Here is a 24,284-nt window from a genome sequence, read left to right on the forward strand (position 1 = left end):
CCTTTTGGTCTTTTCATCTCTAATATTGATTTACCATATATGTGTATATTTAACTTGTGAGACCAATAAAGTTGATAGACAAACTTCATTTACACTCGAGACATATAGGCGAGTTAACGCTACACACTGACTACTTGTAAGAACTTAGTATCAAACGTTGTTGTCAGCATTAGAACATTACAATTATGCAAAATAGAAAGTTCTAGGAACTTAGGAACTTAGAAAATTCAAAGTTCTTTGATGAGGGTGTCAAATGTTTCTCTACTATAAAAAAAGTAAGATATAGGGTAGAGAGCCGTACAGAAAACCATAGTGACACGAAAATGTGGGTGGCCCCAGTCTTTTGTGGGGTTGAGGCGGCCATTTTGGCTTTAAGTTTAAAAATAGATAGATAATGTATTGCAACTAGGTTTACTCTTTTAGTGTAAATGAAATATTTTTAACGTTGGTTTTGTGCTCTTTGTCTATTCTGCATAGTAGAACATGTGAATTACTTGTCAACTGTACAAAATATCGCAAAATTACGGTTATAAGTCACCCCTCCCGTTTTAAAGCCCCAACGGCTGAAAGCCAATTTAATTAGAGAGTTTAAGGGCCCATTAACTGATCTTTTCGAGCCTTTGCTAAGGAAAATTTTTTCTCATATAACCTCATCATTTTTTGTTAGTTCAGAGTTATTTCATGTGTTTTAACTTTTTCACGATCAGTAGTACCAGTGATGACTTCATAAGGCCACGCCCTTGGTCATGTGACTGATACTGAAAAAATGTAAAGGCTCCCAGGCAAATCACCTTATCGGGATTTTTTTCATTGAGTTAATATTTCAATTTAAATCCTCATTACGCTGTGCACAGATTTTGTTTCATTTCTAAAGGTCAGATTTTGGGAGAATTTCAAAATATTGAAAAATTCGTAATTTTCTGAGAAAAGCGTGATTTCGAAAAAGGAATGCAAGCTATGTTCCCAACGTTGGTTTGAATCGAAATTCGTCGGCTGGATTTAATGTAAAACCGCGTTTCCTTTAGCATTTAAAGAAACCGGAAGTGCGCCCGATATATATTTGGAAGTTACCCTATGAGCGCGTGCGTAATTTACACTACCAGCGCACTTCGGTAAGATCAAACAAAGCCATGTGGACTTAGTTTTTCTCTTTCTATTGCTCTGGTTTTTCTGTCTTTCTCTCATTTTGCCTTTGCTTGTACTTTTGTTACTTTGCATTTTGTGAAACACAAAGAGAAACATCTTAAATGTAAGCGAATTTGCAAGTTCTTGAGCTGTTTTTATTTTGCCCGCTCAGGCTGACGTAAGTAACCGGAAGTGAAATTTCACCTCCTTAGCAACGCGCGCGAGCGCGCGCATGAATCGGTTAATGGGCCCTTAAGAAAACTACGACGGCAACGGCACCGGCAACGTCGCTAAACCAAAGGTTTAATGAGCAAAACAATAGCTGTGCACGTGCGTTATAATTCTTGGTACATTTCTTTGCGGTCCTCTGGAAAACAACAACGTGAAATGATCAAAATTCTACGTTGTCCGGAGAACGTGAACCACGACGGCTAATTTTTTATTTTTATTTCAAATGTTTCGCCCTGTCCCAGATTCAGCGTCGTAATAGTTTTGACACTGAGAAACAAAGGAAAATGACTTTAGAGTATCGCGAGATTCGTAGGTAAATGTAAAATAATTTTTTAAATCGACGATGTCCTAGGCGTTGCGCCTTGGTTTCTTAAACTCCCTATTAAATATGTAAACAAAAACACCATTCTAATTCTGGTTATTATCCCCTAACCCCTGCCTCTGGTATTACTGTCATGGACCGAGGGCTTCATACAAAGCAAAGGAATACGCCAAGCACGGACGTCATTCTTATTTCGAGACCTTAATGATGCATTTAACAGCCATTGAGTCCCTGGTGCTATTCTGCGAAGCACGATTAAGGCCCGGACCACAGCCCCGTGTTCGTCTCGACGAAAACGAAGCAAAATATTTTCGCCCACCCTAGCGTTTTCGGTGTTGTTTTCACCTGTCGTATGAAAACGCATAATTTTTGATACATTTTCGTCTACCGTCCACGCTAAAACGCTCGAAAACGCTGATGGAAACCGTTGACGCTTTTTCGGCACCGTTTTCAGAAGCCTCCGTTTTCTCCTATCCACACTAGAAACGGAGCGTTTTCAAAACGATTCTTTTTAAAAACGCTCCACTCGTGAAACCGTTTTCGAAAGCCTCCATTTTCAACACTGTTTTCGGTCATTTTAGTGTGGACGATAGGCAAAAACGCATCAAAAAGTCTGCGTTTTCGCACGATTACGCATTAATGTGGTCGGGGCCTAAACCAATCTAGAATTACCGTGATCAAATTTTGATTTTAATTTTTGTAACCGTTCTCGGTGAGTTTTCTTTTTACATTCTTTTTGTCCTCAGCTTTTGTCTCTGATTTAAGTCAAACTCCCATATCACTAAAAACGTTTCGTCAGTTAAAAGATATATTGAATAACTGGCTGTAATATCAACAGGGAGATTCCCAGCTCTGGTTGCTATGCATTTCTTTGGCGCTATAGTAAAGTTGGGATAAGTTTGTCATAAACTATTTCAATATCATAGAGCGGTTTTCATTTGAGTGTCGAAGAGTAATTGGTTTTGCAGTTACTACGCAACACGATTGGCTTAAAAACTCTCGCCAATTTTCATCCAATCAGAAGTAAAGCCAAACCCAATCGTGACTTGTTCGCACAAGTTTTCCCGCGCTTCGCATCAGCTACATGTAATCACTTCGAGTTTTGATTGGTTCAATGTACTGTCTATGTCCTTTGTGACTGGCTTAAGCGATAACTTTGGTTTAATTTTTCGATACTCAGTTGGAAACCACTCTACAATTGCTGATCTTAATCTTTATTTTAATGACTGTTGTATTTCTTTCTCTCATATCTGGGTGTCTATTTTTTCTTTTGGTGATACCACCTCGGCCTTGGTGCCTACATTAAAAATAAAAATCGCCAACAACACCACGGGCGCTGTCAGACCGAACATCAACGTCGGATGAAAGTCCAGGAAAAAAACTGATGACGTAATCATGACGACATTGGTCAGCTGATTGGACATCACTTGGAACATGTTGTCTCTGAATTTCAGAATCAGTGCTACGGTCAATCCAAAAAAAGCCGTAACAACAATGAGTAACGTTGCGTGACGGTTATAACCATAGAAAAGCCCGCAGTTTACGACGTGATAACGAAACTCGGGCCTGAGAAGTAACGTCACGGTGTTGAAAAAGACGCCAAACATGTACAGCTTTGTGTTTTGCAAGAGTATGCTTTCTTCCATTCCTTGGCCCTCTTTGAAGATCTTCTCGTTGTAAATATTCGCTGAGGAGGACAGTACACACTGTGCTAGGACCAGAATGTGTCCTTGACTTCCTCGAAAAATGCTTGGTTTCTCTTCGACAGCTTCGGTGACATTTCGCGAGCCCGGAGTTCGTCGTGCCTTCCGACAAGCGTCCGATTCGTGTCCGTTTAAGGTCGACTGTACTTCGGCTGGTAAGAAGTCGCCGATGATTCGCCGGTGGTGTGAATGTTCGATTTCTTTCTTCTCATTTGAGAGCAAAACGATTGATAAGAATAAAATCAGCAAAGACGCCCATTGGACGCTGCTTAATTTTCTCCTATAAAGAAAAAAAAAACAAAAAAACAATCGACATGCAGGTCAATTTTAAAACGTCTGGGTTTACCAGTCAGTATAAACTGATAGCACAACTTTTCTGGAATTTCTAGGAGAGAGGACAACCTCGCGAGGTATATCCAAATTTTCGAAAAATCCCTTGGCCGGGAGTTACATGCCATTTTCTTTGTCTCTCAGAATTTCCGGGACTTCTCATTGGTTCGAATTGCAGAAATTCAATAATTGTCGGATCTTCCGTGAACATTCCCAAGAAATTTCCTCACAAATTGCCCCTACTTCTGCTTCAAAAGTTCAGGAATTTTTCATCGAATGGAAAGCGCCCAAGGTCATAGCCTGCGTGAAATATAGTGTCTCTGATTGGAGAATACTCTGATGAGTAACAATAGACTACGAGCAGGCCCTTTGTATTCCGCGTCACGCAGGATGGACTAAGCGACAGAGGGGCAATGTAGTCTAAGTATCAACCACCGGGATAGATGAGTTTTCTGCGAACAAGAGCAGAACTCCACGAATTCCAGAATTGGAATGGTAACTCAACATAATGGTCATTCACGGTTAATTAAGTGATCTAATTCCGGGATGAGTTGGGCCAATGGAACGAGTAAGATAACGAATAAAATGATAAGACGCGGTATCTGACCTGAGGATAATCCTAAATAGAACGGCTGTGGATATGATGACAAAGTTCTGCATCAACGTGTACACCGCCTACGAACAAGGATACAGCAATTATACAACTGGCATAGAGAGGTTTTCAGTTGAGTGTCGTAAAACCAAGTTAAGGTCATTCCCCAGTATTGCATTGCGCATCCCTACTATGCATAATTTCACGCGTGATTAATGAGCGCGCATTAAAAACCGTGCAGCTCCCACTAGCTAATCTAGAGTGACGTTTCCGAGCTTTATCAAATCTGAACTTTGGGAATTTCATTTTCGGTTTCATTTTTGATGGCATTTGCCGCTTTTCTGGGCGTACAAATGCAGCGTTGGCTTCCTTCACAGATATCCTTGTGAACTGTCTTGTCACACACTCTAGGGTCTGCGAAGAAGGCTAATATGCAACATTTGCGTGTGGTGTAAGTCACTTCAGTTCACTTGGGACTCGGGGAAATGTGTACTTTTAACTTACTGCAGACAAATGCAACAGAATATAAAATCCTATCAGATTGTCGCAGAAATACAGCAATCCTGGAACCGCCCATTTAAGAAGTTCACGCCAATTGACATCACAAACAGACAGAACTTCTCCAGCTGACTTTCCCCCTATAAAATAAAGATGAAAAACAATAATGATAAAAATGCACTTGTGACCATTCCATGGATTATATAAAAATTCGGGTGTACTCACACATTCATGCCAATAGCAGACGGGTACTTTCACAAGAACTGCTTAGAAGCTTCAAAATATGTATTTAGTTGAAACTGTACGTAAACTATACAGTCGAGCCTGGCTGACTAGCCCTGAGCTTGGAGGTATCCATCTTATATAGTGGAAGCAATTACATAAATCAGGTCAGTCCCTGGAACTAATTGAACTGTCCGTGATGAAGTTATGTAGGTGCCATACAGAGAAGTTCCACTCAACAGTCGAACCCTGCTTAAAGGAGCTCAGTCACGGTATTTTGAGTTATTTTGGCCACGTACAAAATGACCTTGAAATGTTAGGAAGCCTGAAAATAATAGTTTACTAAGATAGAAAAACACCAAAGAGATAATAATAAAGCATAAAGGAACAAGGATGGTTACGAATGGAGAAGATTAACGCGGATGTAAAAACCGTGGCGTGACTCCTTTAAATGGGCACGTGAGGGACCACTAAAAGTGTCCGTCGGTAGTTATGAGGTGTCTGTATTAAGTGAGTGTCCGTAAAACCAGGCTGCAGTGTACCTCAGATGACAATTACTGATCTAATAGTCGATCAACGGAGTTGACGCTTCTCCCTTACCCTTGCACAGTAATAAGTGAAGATAAAGACTGCAGCAAACAAGTAACTTGAACAGCTCGGCAAAAATGTTGACAGTTACAGGAAGATACTCGTATCCACCACCTGTTGGGAGAAAACGAAACTGGATCAGACCACGGTACAATGTCAGCAACACTTTGGTAGGGGGTGGGGTGTGGGAGGATTTACATCCGTGGAACATTTTTCTAATTAGAGAACTTATGCTGATTTTACCAACGTTGTTAAGGTAATTCCATCGAAATAGAACTCACGATAGATTTTCTTTCAAACTTTGCCTGTTGTCTGCTTATATCAAGAGAAATTAAAATTTGAAATAAAAAAGGGGATCCCCATATTCGTTTAGGAGCAGGAGGACCTTCAATAAACCCCATAATTCCTGAAATTATCTGCTTTCAGAAACATTTATATTTGAACCATTCACCTGACGCATTAAGCGCGCAGAAAAATAGAAAGAAAGTTAAGCGAGAAAAATAACAATATGGATGTATTGCATAAATGTTAAGGAGCAATTTGATGTACGTTTCACGGCATGATAACGGCACTCATATTTAGTTGACAGGGATACAATAAGTTCCAAGCTCGCAGTGTTCTGGGGCCACATATTATCTTTTACGAGTGCTAGCTATGCTCTCATTTTCCCTGAAAATTTTTTACTCCGCAATAGAAATTGGTCCATATTCACTGTATAGAAAGGAGATCTCTGCCTTCAAACTAAATAAAAAAATCTTTAGGTCCCGGTACTCGTTTCCGAGAAAAAAAAACGATGATTTATCTCTCGCAAGCCACGAGACACTATTTTTTATATGTTGTGTATGTACACGCGCTCGTGAGCGCGCACTAATGACGCGAAAATCGTGCGCAGTAGGGATGCGCAATGCAATTCTGAGGAATCACCTTAAGGTCATTCCACTGAAATAGAACCTGCACTGAGATTTTTGCGAAACTTTGCCTATTGATTGTTTATATTATAGGAACTTATATTCTGAAATAAAAATGAGGGGTCCCCATGTTCGTTTAGGAGCAACAGCACCTTGTTTATACCCATATAAATCCTTATAATAGCACCATGATTGTAGTCACGATTTCTTGCTAAATTCACGTTTCCGACGATTGCTTTTTGTTCTACACTGAGAATTGGTCCATATTTATTTTACACAGAGAAATTTATTACTCAATTCAAAACAACAGAAAAAAATGATAGGTCACCATACTCGTTTGCGAGAAATTGACGATTTTCCTCTATGGCGAGGTCCAGCTGTAAAGAAAAAGCCGCCATTTTTTAATGCGCGCGCGCTAATCACGCGTGAAACTATGTGCGGTAGGGATGCGCAATGTAATACTGGGGAATAACCTTAAGCGCCAAGCGCGCGATGGGTTGACATTGACGCAATCAACTACGCTACCAAGTACACGACTAAAATGAAAGAAAAATTTTCCTGCTGTGACCAAATCAAGTGAAATGAACCTGTACTTAAACCAGAAACACCATACGAGAAGCATATCGCTAACCACTAACTGTTAACTTCTTCCAGCTGAAAAACTAGCTGTTCTCTGTTAGCTGTTATCTACTGAAATCCAACTGTAAACATGTACCTGCAGATGGCGTAGTGCGCGTGTAAAACAAGTGCGAGATACGCAACTGTTTTACTTACTGGGGAGGTGACAGGAAAAAATGTAATGGGCACCGTAAAAGTTTTCAGAAAAGATTAATAACTTTAAAAAACACGTGGTTACCCCTACATTTTATGTTATGAAATGGAAGTGGCAAGCCTATTAAACACGTGATTAGTTTCTGGTTGTGAGCAAAAGGTATTTAGACTGTATTTTAACTGAACCGGAGGAAGGCTGTCAGAGACATTAAAAGTACTGTTGCAACGATTTTTTCATTAAAGACATACCAGAAATGGTTTTTATGTTACCATTTACCGGGTAGTTTTAAGATCTTTATAAATGTGTTTGCTTTTCTGTATGTAAAGGCGAATTCTTAGATAATCTGTGAAGAAATATTCTTTCCTACTTTTTTCAGAAAAATGCTGATGTCAGCATTTTTGTTCGGATTCAAGGTTAATTAATTATCTCGAAAAAATGCGTGGCTACCCCCCATAGCCCTTGGAAAGATCTACTTTTTCCGCGTGGTCCTAACCTGGCGCAAAAACCTTTGTATTTAGTAGGCACCGTCCGTAATAAGGGTTTTCTGAATCTCTTCAGTGTTTCTGTCTCAGTGGCGGATCAGGGGGAGGGGCCCGGGTGGCCCGCCCCCCCTATTTTGGGTAAAAAAAGAAATCACAGAAGGAAGAAAAGCCGGCAGGGCAAGCATCCCCCCTCTCCCCCTTTAGCTCAAGGTCTGGATCCGCCACTGTGTATGTACCAAATTCAAATACGAAAGTTAACTTAAGTTAGCCGTAGTGGTTCACGTTCTCCAAAGGTTTGGAAATTGACAATTTCATGTTGATGATTTGCAAAGGACGGCTACGAAATGTACAAAGGTGCATAATGCACATGCGGCACATGCAGATCCATTGTTCTTTTCATTAATTACAGGAGCTCAGTCACGGTATTTTGAGTTATTTTGGCCACGTACATACTTACCGCTATATTGAGGGAAACCTGAAAATAATAGTTCACTAAGATAGAAAAACACCAAAGAAATAACAATAACTCATAAAGGATAGTTAAGGTGGCCACTGTTTGATTGTTGAAACTGAATCTCTCTCCTGATGTGTAAGCTTAACTCGTTGTTTTCAGCGCAGTTTTTGTGTATTGTTTACGGTGTGTGTGTGTTTTGTGTGTGAGTCTGAATAAATGAAGTTAAAATTGTGATATCGTATTCTCCCTTGATAAGCCAAGGGACTTTAAGGGAAAACAACAAAAAATATGTTTAAATTCAAAAAAAAAAAAAAAAAAAGATTGACACTGATCACAAACGATGAAGTTGTACTCAAGTTAATTACGTTTAGGCTAAACTTTTCAAGATGCTCAAAGCGTGGCGTAGCTTCTTTTAGCTTTTTGTTTGGCGACGTTTTCTTTGGCGCCGTGCTTTGCAAGGTCGCCACTAATATTGATTCGATCACTTTAAAAGTGATCAATATATTAAAAAAAAAATAATGTTTTGTCTTTTCCAATTTTGCAACAGACAGTGTGTCTGGAATAAACAAATAGTCGTCTTAGTATAGGGATATTTTGAAATTCTCTTCATGACAACCATAATTTCAAAAGAAATAACACTCACTATTACAGAATTAAGAGTTTTGCGTGATCAAGTCTGCATGAGTACTGTGTTGGGCATCCAACCTCAAATTGAACAATTTATATGTTGGAAAATACCGGAAAAAAAGATAAAAAGGCGAACTGGCAGCTAGTGTTTGTAGAAAAAAACAACCGCCGTATAGAACAAAAGAATACTCCCGGGGGTGGGACTGGGGCGGTGCCAGGGTATGTTCGCTTCATACTTTAGGTGAGATAATATTTTGCCGTGACTTGATCGTCAACAAGACCAATATTACTAATGTAGTTTACCAGCTGGAAGGGATCCTAAAAACCACGCTAAGCTAAATGGGAGTATTGGGAAGAAGTTAACAAATGCCGAGAAAAAGTTATTGGATTTCGAGAAGAGATTTCGAGAAGAGAAGATCGTCCGTTCCAAAGTGGAACTAATTTGATCAGATTAGTTCATTGCACGACATTCATTCTTAGAATCGTTAATTCATATTGTGACATTGTTTGCTTTGAACACGATGCTGATGAAACTTAAACAAAAAATTACCTTGCAGGACCACTTTCCCACCTCCACTATCCTCTTTCTAGTATTATTTTGGCCCTATTTTGATAGACAACTTCTTGTAAAATTAAAAGAAAATTCGTGGTTAACTTTTCCTTGAATTGCCTCCAGTATTGCACAGTGTTGATGAAGTGTTCAGGCAATGGAGGTTAGCGTGTCTACGTAAACAAGGAAATACATACGTCACCTCTGATGGACAGTTTGGTTAGCAGCGTCCTGGAACACGCCAGCGAGACGTAAATAGTTCCAAGCAAAAACGTGTGCAGAAAGCTGGCCGGATTCCACACGACATTTCCAAACATTCGCCCTAAAGAAAGACGACGGAGTCTTGCAGCTACAACCATGTTATGCTGTCAGCTGGTAGCAGGGAGATTGGTTCCCAGCTAACCCGAGTACCCGCAGGCGATGTCACGCATTGTCACGCGATGGTGCAAAAATGCCAATATCAAATCACGCTACGGAGGGGTAGGTAACGTCTCAGTCAATGATCTCTTGAGACATCAAATAAGTTGAAACATTTTATTTCTGCGCAAGAGGACACATGTATCATTAGGGAACATGTCGATCATTTTGATTCTCTTCGTCAAAGTGCGACATACAGTCTATTGAATTACTTTCGCAAAGCGCGTGTATACCGCAAGGTTATAAAAAAAACATTTTAAACACTTGTTATTTACCAGTCTCGTGCACAGCGCTTTGGTTTGAACTTGAAAAATGATTAGTATCCAAAATTACTATCAAGTCAAATTGACAATTGGGAGCTGGTCACAATGACCGTGACAAAACTGGGGCGAGACGAGAAGGAAACTCTAGTCCTCAAATTTCGCGCGGCCATTTTATGCATTCACTCGCCTTTTTCGTTTCTCGTCGACGGTATAAGCGGGAAAACAATGACTGCTCCTACACTACATTCACATGAAATCAGCTGCGCGCATTCTCTTTCCCGCTTTTAAATTCTGCAGATTCTTTAGCTTACTAAGAATCTGTTTATCCTCTGACACACGAGTTTGTCCCAATGATTGGCTAGAGCAATCACGTCCTTTCGCTTTCTTGTCAAGTCTTTCCTTCTCGTCGTCTCGATGTTTACTTTTATGCTTGTGTTTGTGTTTTCGCTTCTCCTTGTGTTTATGCTTGTGCTTCGAGCGATACTCGTCTTCACTGTCCGTAGAATCAGAATAACTTTTCTTTGTGTCTTTTCGTTTTTCTTTCCGTTTTCTACGTTCAGAATCTTCTTTATTCCGTGCTTTGTCAACGCTGTGTTTTTCTCTGGAGAAAGAACGCGAAGAAGAGGGCTGGTGCCCGCTGGACGGAGGTGCTGGCCCGAAAATTTCCCTAGCCGATTCAACTTCATCGCTTTTTGCGTTTTCAGTCACTACAACTTGCATGTCAGTCTGTTTTAGTTCTTTTCCAGCAGGCTTGCTAGGCGAATCCTGATTTAAAGTTCTATGATTAGAAGTAAATCGACTAGCTAAGTTGTTGTCTTCAGTTCTTAAATCGACATGGCTGCTCGAAGCCTTTTCTTGAGGCTTGTTCTCCGAAGCTTGAATCGATATGGGTTCGGTTTCTGCTTTTTCGTTCTCGCCGTCATCTTGGTCACTCGCTTCCGATTCTTCCGAAGATGAATCAGCAAATATTGCTTTGAACAAATCCATACTTGGCCGCTTAGGAGCAGAATTTACTCCTTCATTTTGTGTTTCTTTCGTTTTGTCTTCTTGTGATTCACTCAGCTGTGTATCACTTGATCCTATCCCCTTTTTACCAACAGACGTGGTTACGGACGGCACTACAAAAGCTTTCGTCGCTAACTCGGAATTTGCCGACTTTGAATCGGAAGGTATCGGTTCATCGACAGATTTCGATGTCGTTCCGAGCCTTTCCGACTTACTGTCGTCGTTTGAAATCGTCGGCAATGGCTCGTAAGTCAAAGCACGGGGTTGTGGCTGTGTTATAAGATCTCCGAGTGTAAACTTCGGCCTCCGAATTTTAGGTACACCCACAACACGAGAACCTGGATATGGATTAGGAATGTTGAATCGTTTACATAAGGTGTTCTCGGGATGCCACTCGAAGGTATCCCGAGTTAATTTCCCGAACATTTTCATACTGGCCGCTTCTGTTTGGTCGGAAGAACCCGACGATTCTTGAGCTGGTACCTCTTCGTACACAATTCTGTGGTCGTCGGGTTGTTTAGCCGAAGTAAACCTGGCCGCCATTGTAGAATTCATTGGTCTGTACAAGGCGGCGGAGCGGGCAAATTCCTCTTTTTCGCGTTCTCTCTCCCACTCCGTCAGGCCACTGCAAGACAAGGTATGTATCGTGAGTGCTCACTCTTGACAAACAAAACAAGGACAAGTTCAAATATCGTCCTATGTAATCACGAGGCCAAAAAGAAGATTCGTCTACAACGCAAGAAAGAAACTAAATGAAACAATTTTGAAGGGGGAGAAACAGTTCAAAGGAAAAGAAAGCAAGAGTCTGTAAGTAGAGAAACGTTAATCTAATCAAAAAACAAAAGTGCACGTTTTTAGGTAATGTTCGTAAGAACCCGAACAGTTTCCGATAACTCTTAACCGATCAGAGCACTGTGCACCGAAAGTTATCGCGCCAATTCGTCTTCGTTAAGCGGTGCGATGCGACTTGGCAACCGTTGTCACAGAAACCAAGGCCCCAGTAAAATCTTTGAGATGTTACATTTAAAGGACTTGTTGAAGAGACTACGATCTACATGTAGGAAATCTGCGAACAAAGAATGATGCTGATTCAGGAATGAAGTTTGCATTATTTTTTGTTGCTTACCTGTCGTGAACCTGTTGAGAAACCTGCCCTCCTTGTCTTAGTTTCAAAAACTCTTCGTAGCGGGCCTGTTTGGCCGAGTCTTTCATAAACGGTTTAAAACTATTATGACTACTCCATCGGCTGGACGACCAACTCTTTTGCGTTGAATCACTCGATAAAGAACCTTTTACTGTAGAAGGCATTGTGCTGGAAGGCTTGGTTGCCTTATCCTTCGATACTGACAACACTCGCTTCTTATCCTCTTCGGAGAGATATTCAAACACTGACTTTTGAGGTGCTGGGAGTGGTTCTTCTCCAAGCATTTCTCCTCTGTCTGACGCAGTTAGAGTCTTTCTGTTTTGAGCAGTTTCTTTAGAGGACTTTGATTCATTTATGGAATCAGCAAACTTGTGAGTGCAGTCAAAGCCTCGTGGCACCACCGGGGGAGGGAAGGGTTTCATTGCATCCATGGCTTTGGGTGTGGCAGTAAAAATTGACAATGCACCACCTAAGTCCCAAGAAAGAAATCAACTATTTAGTCTCATGATTGAAATGTTAATTATCTTTACCGATTTCCATACATTTCCCTCAATGCATGTTCTGAGAGTTTGGTAGTATATCAAAATAACATCCTCTAGTTGATGACTTTCAGTATGTTTGACATCTGAGTATTTGACAATGCATTAATTATGCTCAGAATATGGCTGTTATTAAGTTTTGAGTCAAACATCAAGGGCCCATCAAGTATACTCAGCCATAAATATGGGTTATTGACCAAATGTGAGGTCAAGATAGCTGGATATTAGTCAAGTTCTTTTTCTGTGTGTTTATGGACTGAGACAGAGTCCAGATGCATAAACAGCCAAAACAAAAATGAGGCCAATATCCAGCCATCTTGACCGAAGAAGCTTGGTCGATAAAGGATTTACTATATGGTTTTCAGGGAAAATTATCTTGCGGGACATGGTGGGTAGTCCCAAGTGGGCAAGACAGCTCCATCTTGCTCGCTCAGGTAGCCAATCACAGCACAGGATTTGGTTCATCTTGTCCACTCATGGAGCTTGACATATAATATTAGGAGTTACACGTTATGGCCCTTGATAAAGGCCCTGTACACAGGGAAGCTAACTTCCAGTTATAGTTAGAACATCAACACTAAATGAGTTGCAACTAATACACCATTGGGAGGGCCTTCTCAAACTAACCTCTAGTATTTTCTTTAGGAGGGCCAGTCCAGCCATGGAGTCCAGTAGTTGTATCAGCCCCGAGTTCTATGTCATAGTTAGACATGTGGTCTACAGCATAGATGTTATCGTCAGCCTCCTCAAATGCACCTACACCAAATGCCTATGTACAAAAGGCAACAAACATACCAAGGTCAAGCTCTGTTAACACAGACAAAGTGGCAGTAGATAAAATGTCCAAGTGTTAAGAAGTAGGTAAAATACTCAGAGACAGATTTTATGCACAAAGATTTTGTCTAGCAGATGTTGACAACATGAGAAGAAAATAAGTTTAAAATACTATAAAAGAACTACTAAAAGAGGAAGTGAAGCATAACTTTGATTCTTCTCCCTATTAACTTCATGTCTGGGCTGGTGAGCTAGACTGACAGCTATAGAGAAAGAGGACATGAAAAGAGGGGGCTTAAAAACGGGATGCAAGGCACTGCCTGTAAAATATACCTCCCCAGAGATGCCCTTCCGTCCCACTCTAGTTGATACAGGATCAACTCCAAGCCAGTTGTCTTGACCAAACAGTGCAGTAGATGGGTCCAGTCCTTTGTAACCAAGTCCATGTTTATCATCTTTTGGGGTAAATGTGAACACCTCAACATCTTTCGGTGCAAAGAGCAGACCAACTGCAAAAATGTCCTCTTCTTCATCATTTCCCGTTGCTGGTTGTGACGAAGATAAACCCGGTGGCAGAGAGCAACCATACACCTACAAAACAAAGATATTATTCTTGATTACTGCACCTTTCAATTAACATGCCAACTCTGCTCAATCAATGGTTTTATGTTTTGTGCTCTCAGTGAACTTAGCAGACCTCTCAGGAAACAGAAGTTATAAAGCTGTACTTCAATGAATCAAAAGGTGATGTCTCCTGGCAAAACCCCCAAAGTCTCCCTCTAATAAGCCGACTTATAGCCACTGTCTTTTTCACAGTAGCTGCCAAGCTTCCATTTTTCACCTTTTTCTTGGTTCTCCTTTCACGAGCTCCAACTCCCTGTCCTTCTTTCCATCCCATCTTCTTTAGCAGTTCGACTCCCACGGACATTTTCACTGGCACTACGAGGTCCTGTAGTAGGGGTCCCCCTGGGATAATGCCTTCTGACAAATCAGAAGTTACGACACGTTTACGTCGATTCTGTTCACTTCCCTGGGATAAAAACTCTTCCTTTGTAGCAATTCTTTTGGGCGCGATTCCAAACTCGTCCATATCCTCATCATCCATAAAATCTTCAGGTCTCTGTGCTCTTTGCTCGCCTTTTTTCGAGCGAGATGATACGAAAGTGGATGGCTGCCAACCCTCTTTCGTCCCAACCGTGTTGAAATATCCCGCTGAAAATCCGCCCGTGAAAGCGCCATGGAATCGTCTTCTTCCCTCAGCATCTGTAACAACTTGCTCGTGTATCGGAACTGCCTTTTTGCGCGGTGCATCTTCTTCTACAGGTTCAAATGGAGTTCCAAAACTCGCGAGCGTATCTTCATCGTCGCTTGCCGCCATCTTGAAAAACCTGCTGTAAACAGCGCATAAATCAACCTGACAAACCGCTGATCAGTACCCTCGCGCAAAGGATCATTCGTTGTTATGAACGGCGACATAAACGAAGGTTGCTTAGTTACGAGCAAAGATGGCGGGCAAGAAGACACGAATCTGTTAGCTGCGATCAATTCGTCATTTATTCTCCTCAGAAAAGCATATTTAAGATAGATTTTTCACGTAAGTAAGAAACTAAGAGAAAGTTTTACTTTTATTTCAGTGTTGATTATAAATATAAGATTTCTGAAGTGGGAAATTTCGTATTTGCGGTCGACCATTTATACGAACAATGTTTTCGTTTATAACTTACGCTGACATTTGTTCGCGTCTTACGCATTCCTTTATGAAATGCTGGATAAATTTTAAGCACATTTTTCTTACTCAAACACAGAGTGAAAAAAAAAAAAATTTGCCGAGTGATTATGAAATCCAGTGCCTCGATCTATTGGTTGGAACAAAATAAGTCTTAAGCAAGCTTATAACTGTTTTCTGCAGCAAGGTTTAGTTCAGATTATTGATTCGTTTAAGTTTTATTCACGTTCCACCAGGTTTCGAATTCAAAATGCTGTCCAGTTTGGATGCAATCCACATTTCAGCAGTGTTAGAAGACTGCGTAGATCAGCTGGCGATCTTAGGTCATATCATGCCACCGACATTGGAAGGAAAGCCGGATGCTGCACAAATTGTGGACGATGAACTGGGGCAGATTTTGCAGGATCAAAGAGATCTAGAGTCCAGATATGAAGTGGTGAGAAACAGAGATTGTGCATGAAGGTGAAAAAGCACCAGTCCCAAACATTTATGCATTCCCAAGGTTGTGCTCTTAGAAAAAATTCTAGGGAGCCCTTCGGGCACCCAACCTTGTAGGCTACGGTGCCCAGAAGTCAAGCTTGGTGGGCCGAACGAAAACAAAAAAATATCCAAAAATTTAATTAATTGATAATCAATTGATTAATTAATTATAATTATCTAATAACATTATTAATAAATATGTGATAACCAGTTGACCCTGAAATATAATTTGTCTTGTATGTTTCTAGGGCATTTATCCTATTTAGAGATGCCAAAGATAAAGGCTCACAAGTAATTTTTTATAATACTGTTATCAAAAGTCCACAAAGAAAGTTTTTTGTTATATGTAAAAAATTAAGTCCTTTTCCAATTCCCTCTTTTCCCTCTATAGTTCACATTCTTCTTCAATTAGGGATTTTTCATGCACAATATACAAAGCACAAGAACTAAGAACACTTTTTGTTGACGCTGTACAAAGTAAACAAGGAAACTGCTGTCCGTATCACTGCAGGCCAGTGTTAAACGTACGCACTGAACCGAGCCATTGAACGACCAATGTTTTGACTTCACAGATTTATTTAAACATTCTGAATTGAGCCATTTTGCCTTGTAAACTTGAATGCAACACAAGAAATCAAAAAGGGAAAGTCAAATTTACTATTATGAGACTGTTTTTATCTCTAAGTTAAATCTCAAAAAGGAGGTTGCCCGGCTGGGCGACTAGGTATGTTTTTCTTGTCACCCGAAGATGAAAGCCGGTCGCCTCAGGCAACCGGGCGCTGCTAGAGCACAGCCTTGATTCCACAATAGCATATATACAGGATTCTCACTGAGTGCTGGCAGCTGCCTAAACAACTGGCTTCTTCGATTTCCGAGCCGCCTACTTTTCATGAAATAATACATGTGTAAGTTGTTAAGAGTAATTAGGGAAAACACAGGTTTTTTTGGAATGTGACTGAACCTTGTCTGACTGTCCTTGTCTTAGGGCAGTTGAGGCTGTAGCTTGAGAAGAGGCATGGGGTTGGGGTGTGGTATACATTTTCAGTTACGCTAGCACTGTAGAATAAAAATTGAAAACAACTGTTTGTGATCCCTTCATATTCTTGGTGTTTTGACCTTTTCCAAATCTGATCTTTTTGGAGGAATTATCTCCAAGAGAATGCGTAAAATTACATTACAGAGCCTTTGAAATGTTCAATCCATCTTTTCTATTTCTTTTCTTGTTTTATTCATTTGATTTTATTACTTGTGTTACAGCTTATGAGTAATAGAGATGATCCCAATTCCAACCACAAGAGCCAGCTTAGAGTAATGGATGATTCACTGCCTTCTGTGGCAAGATCTTTACGAGACAGCACCAATGGTATGTACGGAGTGAATGATGCTGTGTTAGCTGTCAGTGAGATTGGATAATGGGGTTGTGGGGGGAAAGAAGGTTTGAGAGAAGAACTGCTTCCTTTGGGATGTTCTATGTCTAAGTACCTAGTGGAACTCATCAGAATCCCAAACTGACTTGGTATTCATTAGGGATAAAAAAGATGCAGTCTTTCTTCAAGGCTGCATAGCTTGTAAACCGGATAAGTGCCTAATTCCAGTTTCTGTAACAGGAAACAACTACATGTACATACGATACTGTTCCACTGTGGGCTACCCCTCCCCCTTACCTTCAGCCCATTGTAAAAGTTTGCTAGTACTGCGTAAACGTAGGTGAAGGGAGGGAATGCAACACAGGGACCCAAGAATATAACACAGTGAGTCAGCCAGAGCTTGAGCTTGAACATTTTCTCTTTCCAATCCTCACATTCTCTTAACCAATTACTTGACATATTAATTTTTGAAGTAAAGTTCATTTATAATTTTGCATAAGATTTCACCAATTGTGTAGTGAAAAGGAGGTGAAATTTACTTGTAAGGAATAACCTTCACATCTTTTACATGATACAAAATGTGAACATAGACAACGGAGAGCCCTGCATACAAGTTACCTTTTAGGACAAACACTGACCAAAATCCATCTCTAATTGTATGTGGGATCAGTGTCACTTGAGGACTTGATTATACTCAGCATTGTGCTAAGAAATCAAAATTCTTAAGTAACAACACAAAAATTGACTTGTACTAGTGCTGTGTTTGAAATATTGTTGTTACTTCCCAGTTTATGGTGTTCCTAGTGTTCTGGGACACATTTATTTAACTGTCTTTTTCTCTAATCATGTTTTTTATCCTTGTGTAGCACTAAACAGAAGTTTCAGACAAAACCCCTTGACAAATGACAGTCTATCAAAAATTCAAGCAGATAGGTAACCTAAAGTCTCTATGTTTTATTTAATTTCTGAGTATTTTAACCTCTACAGGATTACATGTAATAGGTTTGACACACGGCAGTGTTAGGGCATTTGGAAGAACAAGGAAGAACAGTGGATTGAAACCCTCTAGTCTGTAACCATGGTTCTTCTTGTCCTTCTAGTTTCCATAGCAAGGCTGTGTGGTCAAAAAAAAAAATTTGAGGAGCCCAAAGGGTCCTAACCATGAAATCCTGAGTGCCCAGCACTTAAGGTTACATGAACAAAGTAAGTTTTTCCAGTTGCCCAAAGGCAAAATTTAGTCCCCTATGGCACCTGGGCACTTCTAGAGCACAGCCCTGCATTGCATTAAGAGACAACAATATAATAGTATTTTCAATTGACAAGCATTAATTAGCAGTATGCATTGTCATGTATGAAGAGAGCTACATGTATAACTACTGTTAGGTACAAAGCTGACTAGGTATGCTTTACTATCTCTGCACACACTGCGTGCCTACAATTCTATAATGTACCGCAATGGAGGCAAAATTAACGACTAGGTTCTATGTTGCCAATTGTCTGTTCAGTAATTGATCACAGATGATGCAAAATGTGGTCAGAACGGGGGGGGGGGGCACACAAGGCGATAACTGGGTATGTTCTTACCACATTTTGATTTTTTCTGTGATAGCGGAGCTCCGGCGGCCCAAAGGGCCGCCAAGCGGAGCCCCATACTCATATAGGAGAGAAAAGGAAACCCATGAGTTGATTTTCTCATGGTCATCATGGCTAGCGGTATTGCTCGTGGGCGTGTACGCACGACGGCGACGACGACGACGACGACGGAGTCGCGCAACATGGCCGCCATACTCCAAATAATAGGTTGACAGAGACATGCAGTCTTGGTTTACCGTGTACTTCTTTGATATTGGACATCCATGTTATGATCAATTGACACCTGTCAAACAAAGGTATCCACTGACCAGTATCACGTGACCATATCGCGGGCTCAAGTTTACAGCTTATCGAGGTCGCGTGTTTTTTTAAAGTTGACCGCTGACCAAGTGCTGGTTTTCGATTGGATCGCGGGCTCATCTGAGGTTAACTTGTTGAAAACAGTGCAGGACTGTTCGGAAGTCGGTTAACGCTAACCAAGGATTAAAAGTTAACCGAATTATAACTTTTTTTTCTATACAAATGTTTTTTGGCTGCTTTGGTTTGTGTACATAGTGATTATTAAAACTCAAAACAGAAGGCCAAACAATATACAGAAAACCGCGCCGCAAAGCTACAAAACTGAAATCAAAATTCTACCTTCTCCTGGGTTATTTGGCTCTGAACAACGCGGTCCAGGAGCTATGCTTTTAGGCTGGCCTAAATCTATATATTATACCTGTTCTACTGAACAGAGATCAACATCATAGATTCTTTCTGCTTTATATTATACATACATGTACAGTTAGAAAAACATAATGTTAAGACAACAATTTCTTATTTGTGCAGAAAATTCCTCCAGGAAGTTATGGAGGAGACACTTAGTGAGGTTGTTGGCAGCAGATCGTTTGACTCCCTTGTCAAAGCTGTAAATACAGAGAAAGAAAAGAAAGCAGGACTTCAGCAAACTATACTCAAGTACGTATTATTTACTGTATGTTCAGGATGTATTGAGTGTGTCTGATGAGAACAAATACTCAGTGCACACTTTAATTTAATTTTTTCCTTCAAGTAAACATGTTCTTGTCAGCAATCTTTGTGTAGTTGCTAACTATCCAAATCATTCAATCAACGATCTGGCCAATCACAAAAATTAAGTTACCATACAAATAATTGACTATAAGTAAGAATCTGACTATCACAACTTGAAAGAAAAACATTGACCAGTACAAAGGGCAGGAAAACAGACATACACCAATATATGATAAGTTAAGGTTTTGTGTTTTCGTGTTTTTGCTCCGATTTGTTGAGTGATTGATTCTGGTTCCTTGAGGATAATAAGGCTAAAACTAGCCTCCTACACAGATACTCATAGGGGGTTGCCACACATAATTTATCACAAAGATTGTGTGACGGTTGTCACACATATCTCAAAGATTGTGTGACAAGCTCAAAGTACCATACGTCTAGACACTTAGGAGGCTAATGTAAAACAAGACCTTTTGAGTTGTGGATAGTTTGTTGATATTCTAGGCATTCTAATAACGGATTCACTTCTATCTATATTAATATTTTGTGTAACTTTACAGGGAGGAAGAAAGCCGCAGACTTGTGAAAACTCTCCAAAGGCAACTGGGAGATGTGAAAAAGGAAAAAGAAAGTGAAATACAAGTGAGTCTCGAAAAACTTTCCTTTTTAACTCTTTTGGTTAGTACGACTTTCTTTGAAGAATTATTCATTGGTAGATGTGGGTTGAGTTTTAAATTAAAACAATTTGAAGATGCTAACAAATGTTTTTACTTGAATAAAACCAGCAAAGAAATGAAATGATTGCACATCTCAAAGATCAGTTACAAGAAATGAAGGCCAAAACAAGCATGGAAGGAAAGTACATCAAGAAAGATGCTGAGGTAAAATTTTCAAACCTGTAGCACACTCTTACTTATTGTGATAACAAACTCAGTTAGTAATTGTTTCCTACATGTAGTACAGTTTTTGAAAAATAATAAGATAAAGTCTGCATACGAGCCAAGTGGCCCTTTAGGTCAGAGCTTATTCCGATTTCTGTAGCATGAAGCGACTAGGAGTATTTCTAGTCTCCCCTGGATGGGATGCTAGTTCATCGCAGAGTTACCCCCATCATTAAATTAGCCGAGACCCATTTATAAACCTAGGCATAGAGAGACTAAAGTGTCTTGTCCAAGAACACAACACAATGTCCCCAGCCAGGGTTTGGACCCAGCTGCTTGATCCAGAGTCTGGTGCACTAACCATGAGGCCACCGCACCTCCCTTGACAAATAATAGCAAGCCATTATTAAGTGAGAGTGACCAATGATGGGGAGAAACTTGAAATATGAGTATCACATTTTCAAATTTCCTTTCTATTCCCTTTGAAGTCAGCAAAACGTAAATTGTTCTTTGTCATTTAGTTGTTGATGGTGACTGTTAAAGGAGCTCAGTTACGGTATTTTGAGTTATTTTGGCCTTGTACAGAATTACCTTTCAATTGAAGGAAACCTGAAAATAGTAGTTTATTGAGATAGAAAAACACTGAAGAGATAATAATAACCCTTAAAGGAACAAGGATGGTTAAGGATGGAGCAGACTGACACGGATTACAAACAACGAACTTAAAAAAAATTTAGGCTGAACTTTTTAAGATGCACAAACCGTTACTTAGCTCCCTTAAGTATTTATTCCACAAATGTAGCCGGAAGAGACTTTTATCCATTTTTCTACAGTCAATAGCCAGTGAGCCTACTTCACTTTTCAAATTAACAGCATTTGGGCTGTGCCTTTCTCTGTTTAGGTTCGCGTCAGCTGCACACAGAAACGCTGTCAGCAAGGGGAGAACGCTCTGAAGGAAGATCTTGAGGTACAAGTTACAGTTCATTGTACCGTACATGAAGTCATGCATGTAGACATCTGAAACACCACCGACGTTAAATGAGTTTGAATCAGCAACAAAAGCTAATAGTGTGCGGTAACCTGGATACAGAATGATGAAAGGAGATGACAAAAAAAACGTTTTGGTTCAGGTTTCTTTTCTGAAGACAATCTGTAGACTTTTTGCTTCACAAACAGACAGCAATTAAGCATCCCCTGAAAACATACTGATGAATAAACCCTTTGTTTGTTTGCTGTTCATGAACGAGTTAGGCAAATGGACAGTGGACGTGACAAACAAGAGTTCGTTAAACCAAAGTTGCACATTCACTAATACATAATCCAATTCAGCTGAGCTATTCAGCTTTAGATTTGCCTAGAACATCACTTGTGCAACTCTACACCATTTGTCACGGTTTTGTGGAAGAAGCTGTAGGTTATGGAGTGATTCCTCGTTCGACCAAACCATCCTTCACAGTGCAATATTTATCACTGTACGTGTAACAGCTTTTAGTGGTTTTTATGCAGTCGTGACGGGAGTTGTTAATCTGCTGAATTCCCCTAATTTTACGTTTTGTTCTCGTTTCGTTTCGTTTGGCAGACACTGCGTTACAAAATAGACGAAGAAGCTCGCGTCAATTCCGAAATTGAGACATATTTACGCCAACATCACCAAGTAAGTGAAAAATATACTCAAATGTAAGCTTTCCCCGTTATTTTGAGAAGAATAAGCGCAAAATACAGTGTTAGTATCTGAGAAAATTCTCTCCAATTTTTTTTTTCTGAGATCCCTCGGTTTGTCTGGAAAATTTTGGGACGTTCTTGCAGTTCATACAGGTTTAGTCTAGTTTTAAATCAGATTGATGTGAAGATTTCATGTTATTTTTCGCAGATACTGGAAGACAAAGTGGAATACTGGATGAATAAATATGATAGAGATGTGGAACAGAAACAACATGAGCTGGATGTTTTGAAGGTTTGGCGTCCTAAAAAACATCTAAATTCTCCTTACAATATCGATGGATTATAAAGCAGACAGGAAATAAGAGTAAAGAAAATGATCACCAGGAGATAGTTTTGATGTACTGCCAAATTCTCAAAATTGACATTCAAAGAAATGCATAGCAATGAGTAAGGAGAATTAAATGTTTTATCTTTGTTGTCATTTATTCTTTAGGCCTCCAAAGCTAATGATCTCGCAAAGCTTCAAGAACTCACACAAAAGGTAAGAAAGTTGATGAATGAGTGGGTAACCCAGTTTATTACAGCATTTGTCGTTCTCTCAGACTTTCACCCGTGTTTTTATTTAGCAATTAGACTATGAGCTCCAGATTTCTATCGCGGGATAAGTGACGAAGTCAACTACCCCGCGATAGAAATCGAGAGCGACTAATCTAATTGTTTTACTATAACTGGTCTACTAGTGGTTCAGAACTTTATCTAAATCCTCTTCACGGACACTTCAAAAACTCAAAGAAGCGGTCGCCAGTTTGTTAACAAGCACTCACTGCTACGCTACTCACTATCTACAACAGAAGATGGTGAGTAACGTAGCCAATCAGAGAAGGCCAGTCGTGATAGAATGCTAGTAGATTTATACTAAAACGCGATAGAAACAATGAAAATATTCTCTCTTTCCTAAAGAGTATAACACAACTCAATCATTTCGTTCTCGTTCCATAAAACAAATCGCTAACCATGCATTTGCCCAACGCGATTGTCAATCCCTAAAGAATGTGTAAGTGATGGCGGCTTTTTTCGCCTATTGCGTGACGAAAAGGAACTGAAATTTACATGTAAGGAATAACTTGCACGTCTTTCTCGTGATGCAAGCAGTGGGCAGCATATCAAGACAAGAAGATTGATTTAGTGATACTAAACAGATAAATTTATTTCTCTCGCCCAGAAACACAACATGATCCCTTGCTGTGAATCGAACCCGGAACTCTTGATGTCGAGTCTAACACGAAATTCTATAAGTAATGGTCGTCTACAACTGTAAGCTGAACGTTTGTTTTGATCCACAGTATTCCGATTATGAAAAGGTTGTGATCGAGGACCGTGTTGCTAAGGAACAAGCCAGACGAAAGGCAGAGCAGGAACTAGAGGAACTCAAGGCTGCTACAAAAGTAGGTTCAAAAAAAGGTTTTGCCATTCCGTGTTTACCATGCTCTAAAAGCTTCAAAGCCCACTAGATAGCCGTTTTGTTTTGGTCGCTAAATGGGGGGTCGTAGTGCTATAGGACTTTCGGTTCCAGTTTTTTGTTTCGTCCAAGGCGTCGCGCGGCTGACCGAAAACGCGCGGGGTGTAGGGACGAGTTTGGAAAGCGGGCTACTAAATTTATGCTCAACATGCTCAAGCATGGTTTTGCCTTTTCTTTCAGTTACAGTCCTGGTGGAGGGGGACCATGGTGCGTAAACAGCTAGGACCGTACAGTAAGAAAAAGAAGAAGAAAGGAAAAAAGGGAAAGAAATCCGGAAAAAAGGGAGGAAAGAAGAAGAAGAAGTAACTCAAACCTCACCACTAAACAACGCTGTATAGTAAATTGTAATCATTTGTATAGGATGAACAGCTTTATGGTAACATCTCAAACTTGTGTAAATTTTTCAATAAAAATATCGATTTGAAAGGAGACCTTTTTTTACGTGATGGTTTAAAATTTGTTTTCGGATAATGCATTTCTAGCGTTCTGATCGGTTCACGGA

At 40.1% G+C, this 24,284-nt stretch overlaps 3 protein-coding genes across 3 annotated transcripts; 1 reads left to right on the plus strand and 2 right to left on the minus strand.

Moving 5' to 3' along the window:
- Nucleotides 1–123: 123 nt before the first annotated feature.
- LOC145491670 (UDP-sugar transporter protein SLC35A5-like) lies at nucleotides 124–9,884 on the minus strand. Its single transcript, XM_081470901.1, has 5 exons — nucleotides 9,607–9,884; nucleotides 5,624–5,725; nucleotides 4,808–4,941; nucleotides 4,319–4,386; nucleotides 124–3,661 (listed from the first exon to the last, which is right to left on the minus strand). The coding sequence occupies exons 1-5, from the start codon at nucleotides 9,761–9,763 to the stop codon at nucleotides 2,923–2,925; spliced, it is 1,200 nt and encodes a 399-aa protein (XP_081327027.1). The 5' UTR covers nucleotides 9,764–9,884; the 3' UTR covers nucleotides 124–2,922.
- Nucleotides 9,885–9,921: 37 nt separating this feature from the next.
- LOC145491669 (G patch domain-containing protein 1-like) lies at nucleotides 9,922–14,926 on the minus strand. The gene is made up of 5 exons (XM_081470900.1): nucleotides 14,388–14,926; nucleotides 13,880–14,137; nucleotides 13,400–13,541; nucleotides 12,216–12,702; nucleotides 9,922–11,714 (listed from the first exon to the last, which is right to left on the minus strand). The coding sequence occupies exons 1-5, from the start codon at nucleotides 14,922–14,924 to the stop codon at nucleotides 10,331–10,333; spliced, it is 2,808 nt and encodes a 935-aa protein (XP_081327026.1). The 5' UTR covers nucleotides 14,925–14,926; the 3' UTR covers nucleotides 9,922–10,330.
- Nucleotides 14,927–15,029: 103 nt separating this feature from the next.
- Nucleotides 15,030–24,244, plus strand: LOC145491671 (dynein regulatory complex protein 9-like). Its single transcript, XM_081470902.1, has 13 exons — nucleotides 15,030–15,140; nucleotides 15,509–15,708; nucleotides 17,010–17,115; nucleotides 17,986–18,052; nucleotides 19,541–19,669; nucleotides 20,281–20,362; nucleotides 20,506–20,601; nucleotides 21,503–21,568; nucleotides 22,181–22,255; nucleotides 22,472–22,555; nucleotides 22,757–22,804; nucleotides 23,607–23,708; nucleotides 23,963–24,244. Exons 2-13 carry the CDS (start codon nucleotides 15,523–15,525, stop codon nucleotides 24,086–24,088), a joined length of 1,167 nt encoding a protein of 388 aa, XP_081327028.1. The 5' UTR covers nucleotides 15,030–15,140; nucleotides 15,509–15,522; the 3' UTR covers nucleotides 24,089–24,244.
- Nucleotides 24,245–24,284: the final 40 nt, after the last annotated feature.

This window comes from Orbicella franksi, chromosome 7 (genome assembly GCF_964199315.1).
Source record: "Orbicella franksi chromosome 7, jaOrbFran1.1, whole genome shotgun sequence".
Classification (NCBI taxonomy): Eukaryota; Metazoa; Cnidaria; class Anthozoa; order Scleractinia; family Merulinidae; genus Orbicella; species Orbicella franksi.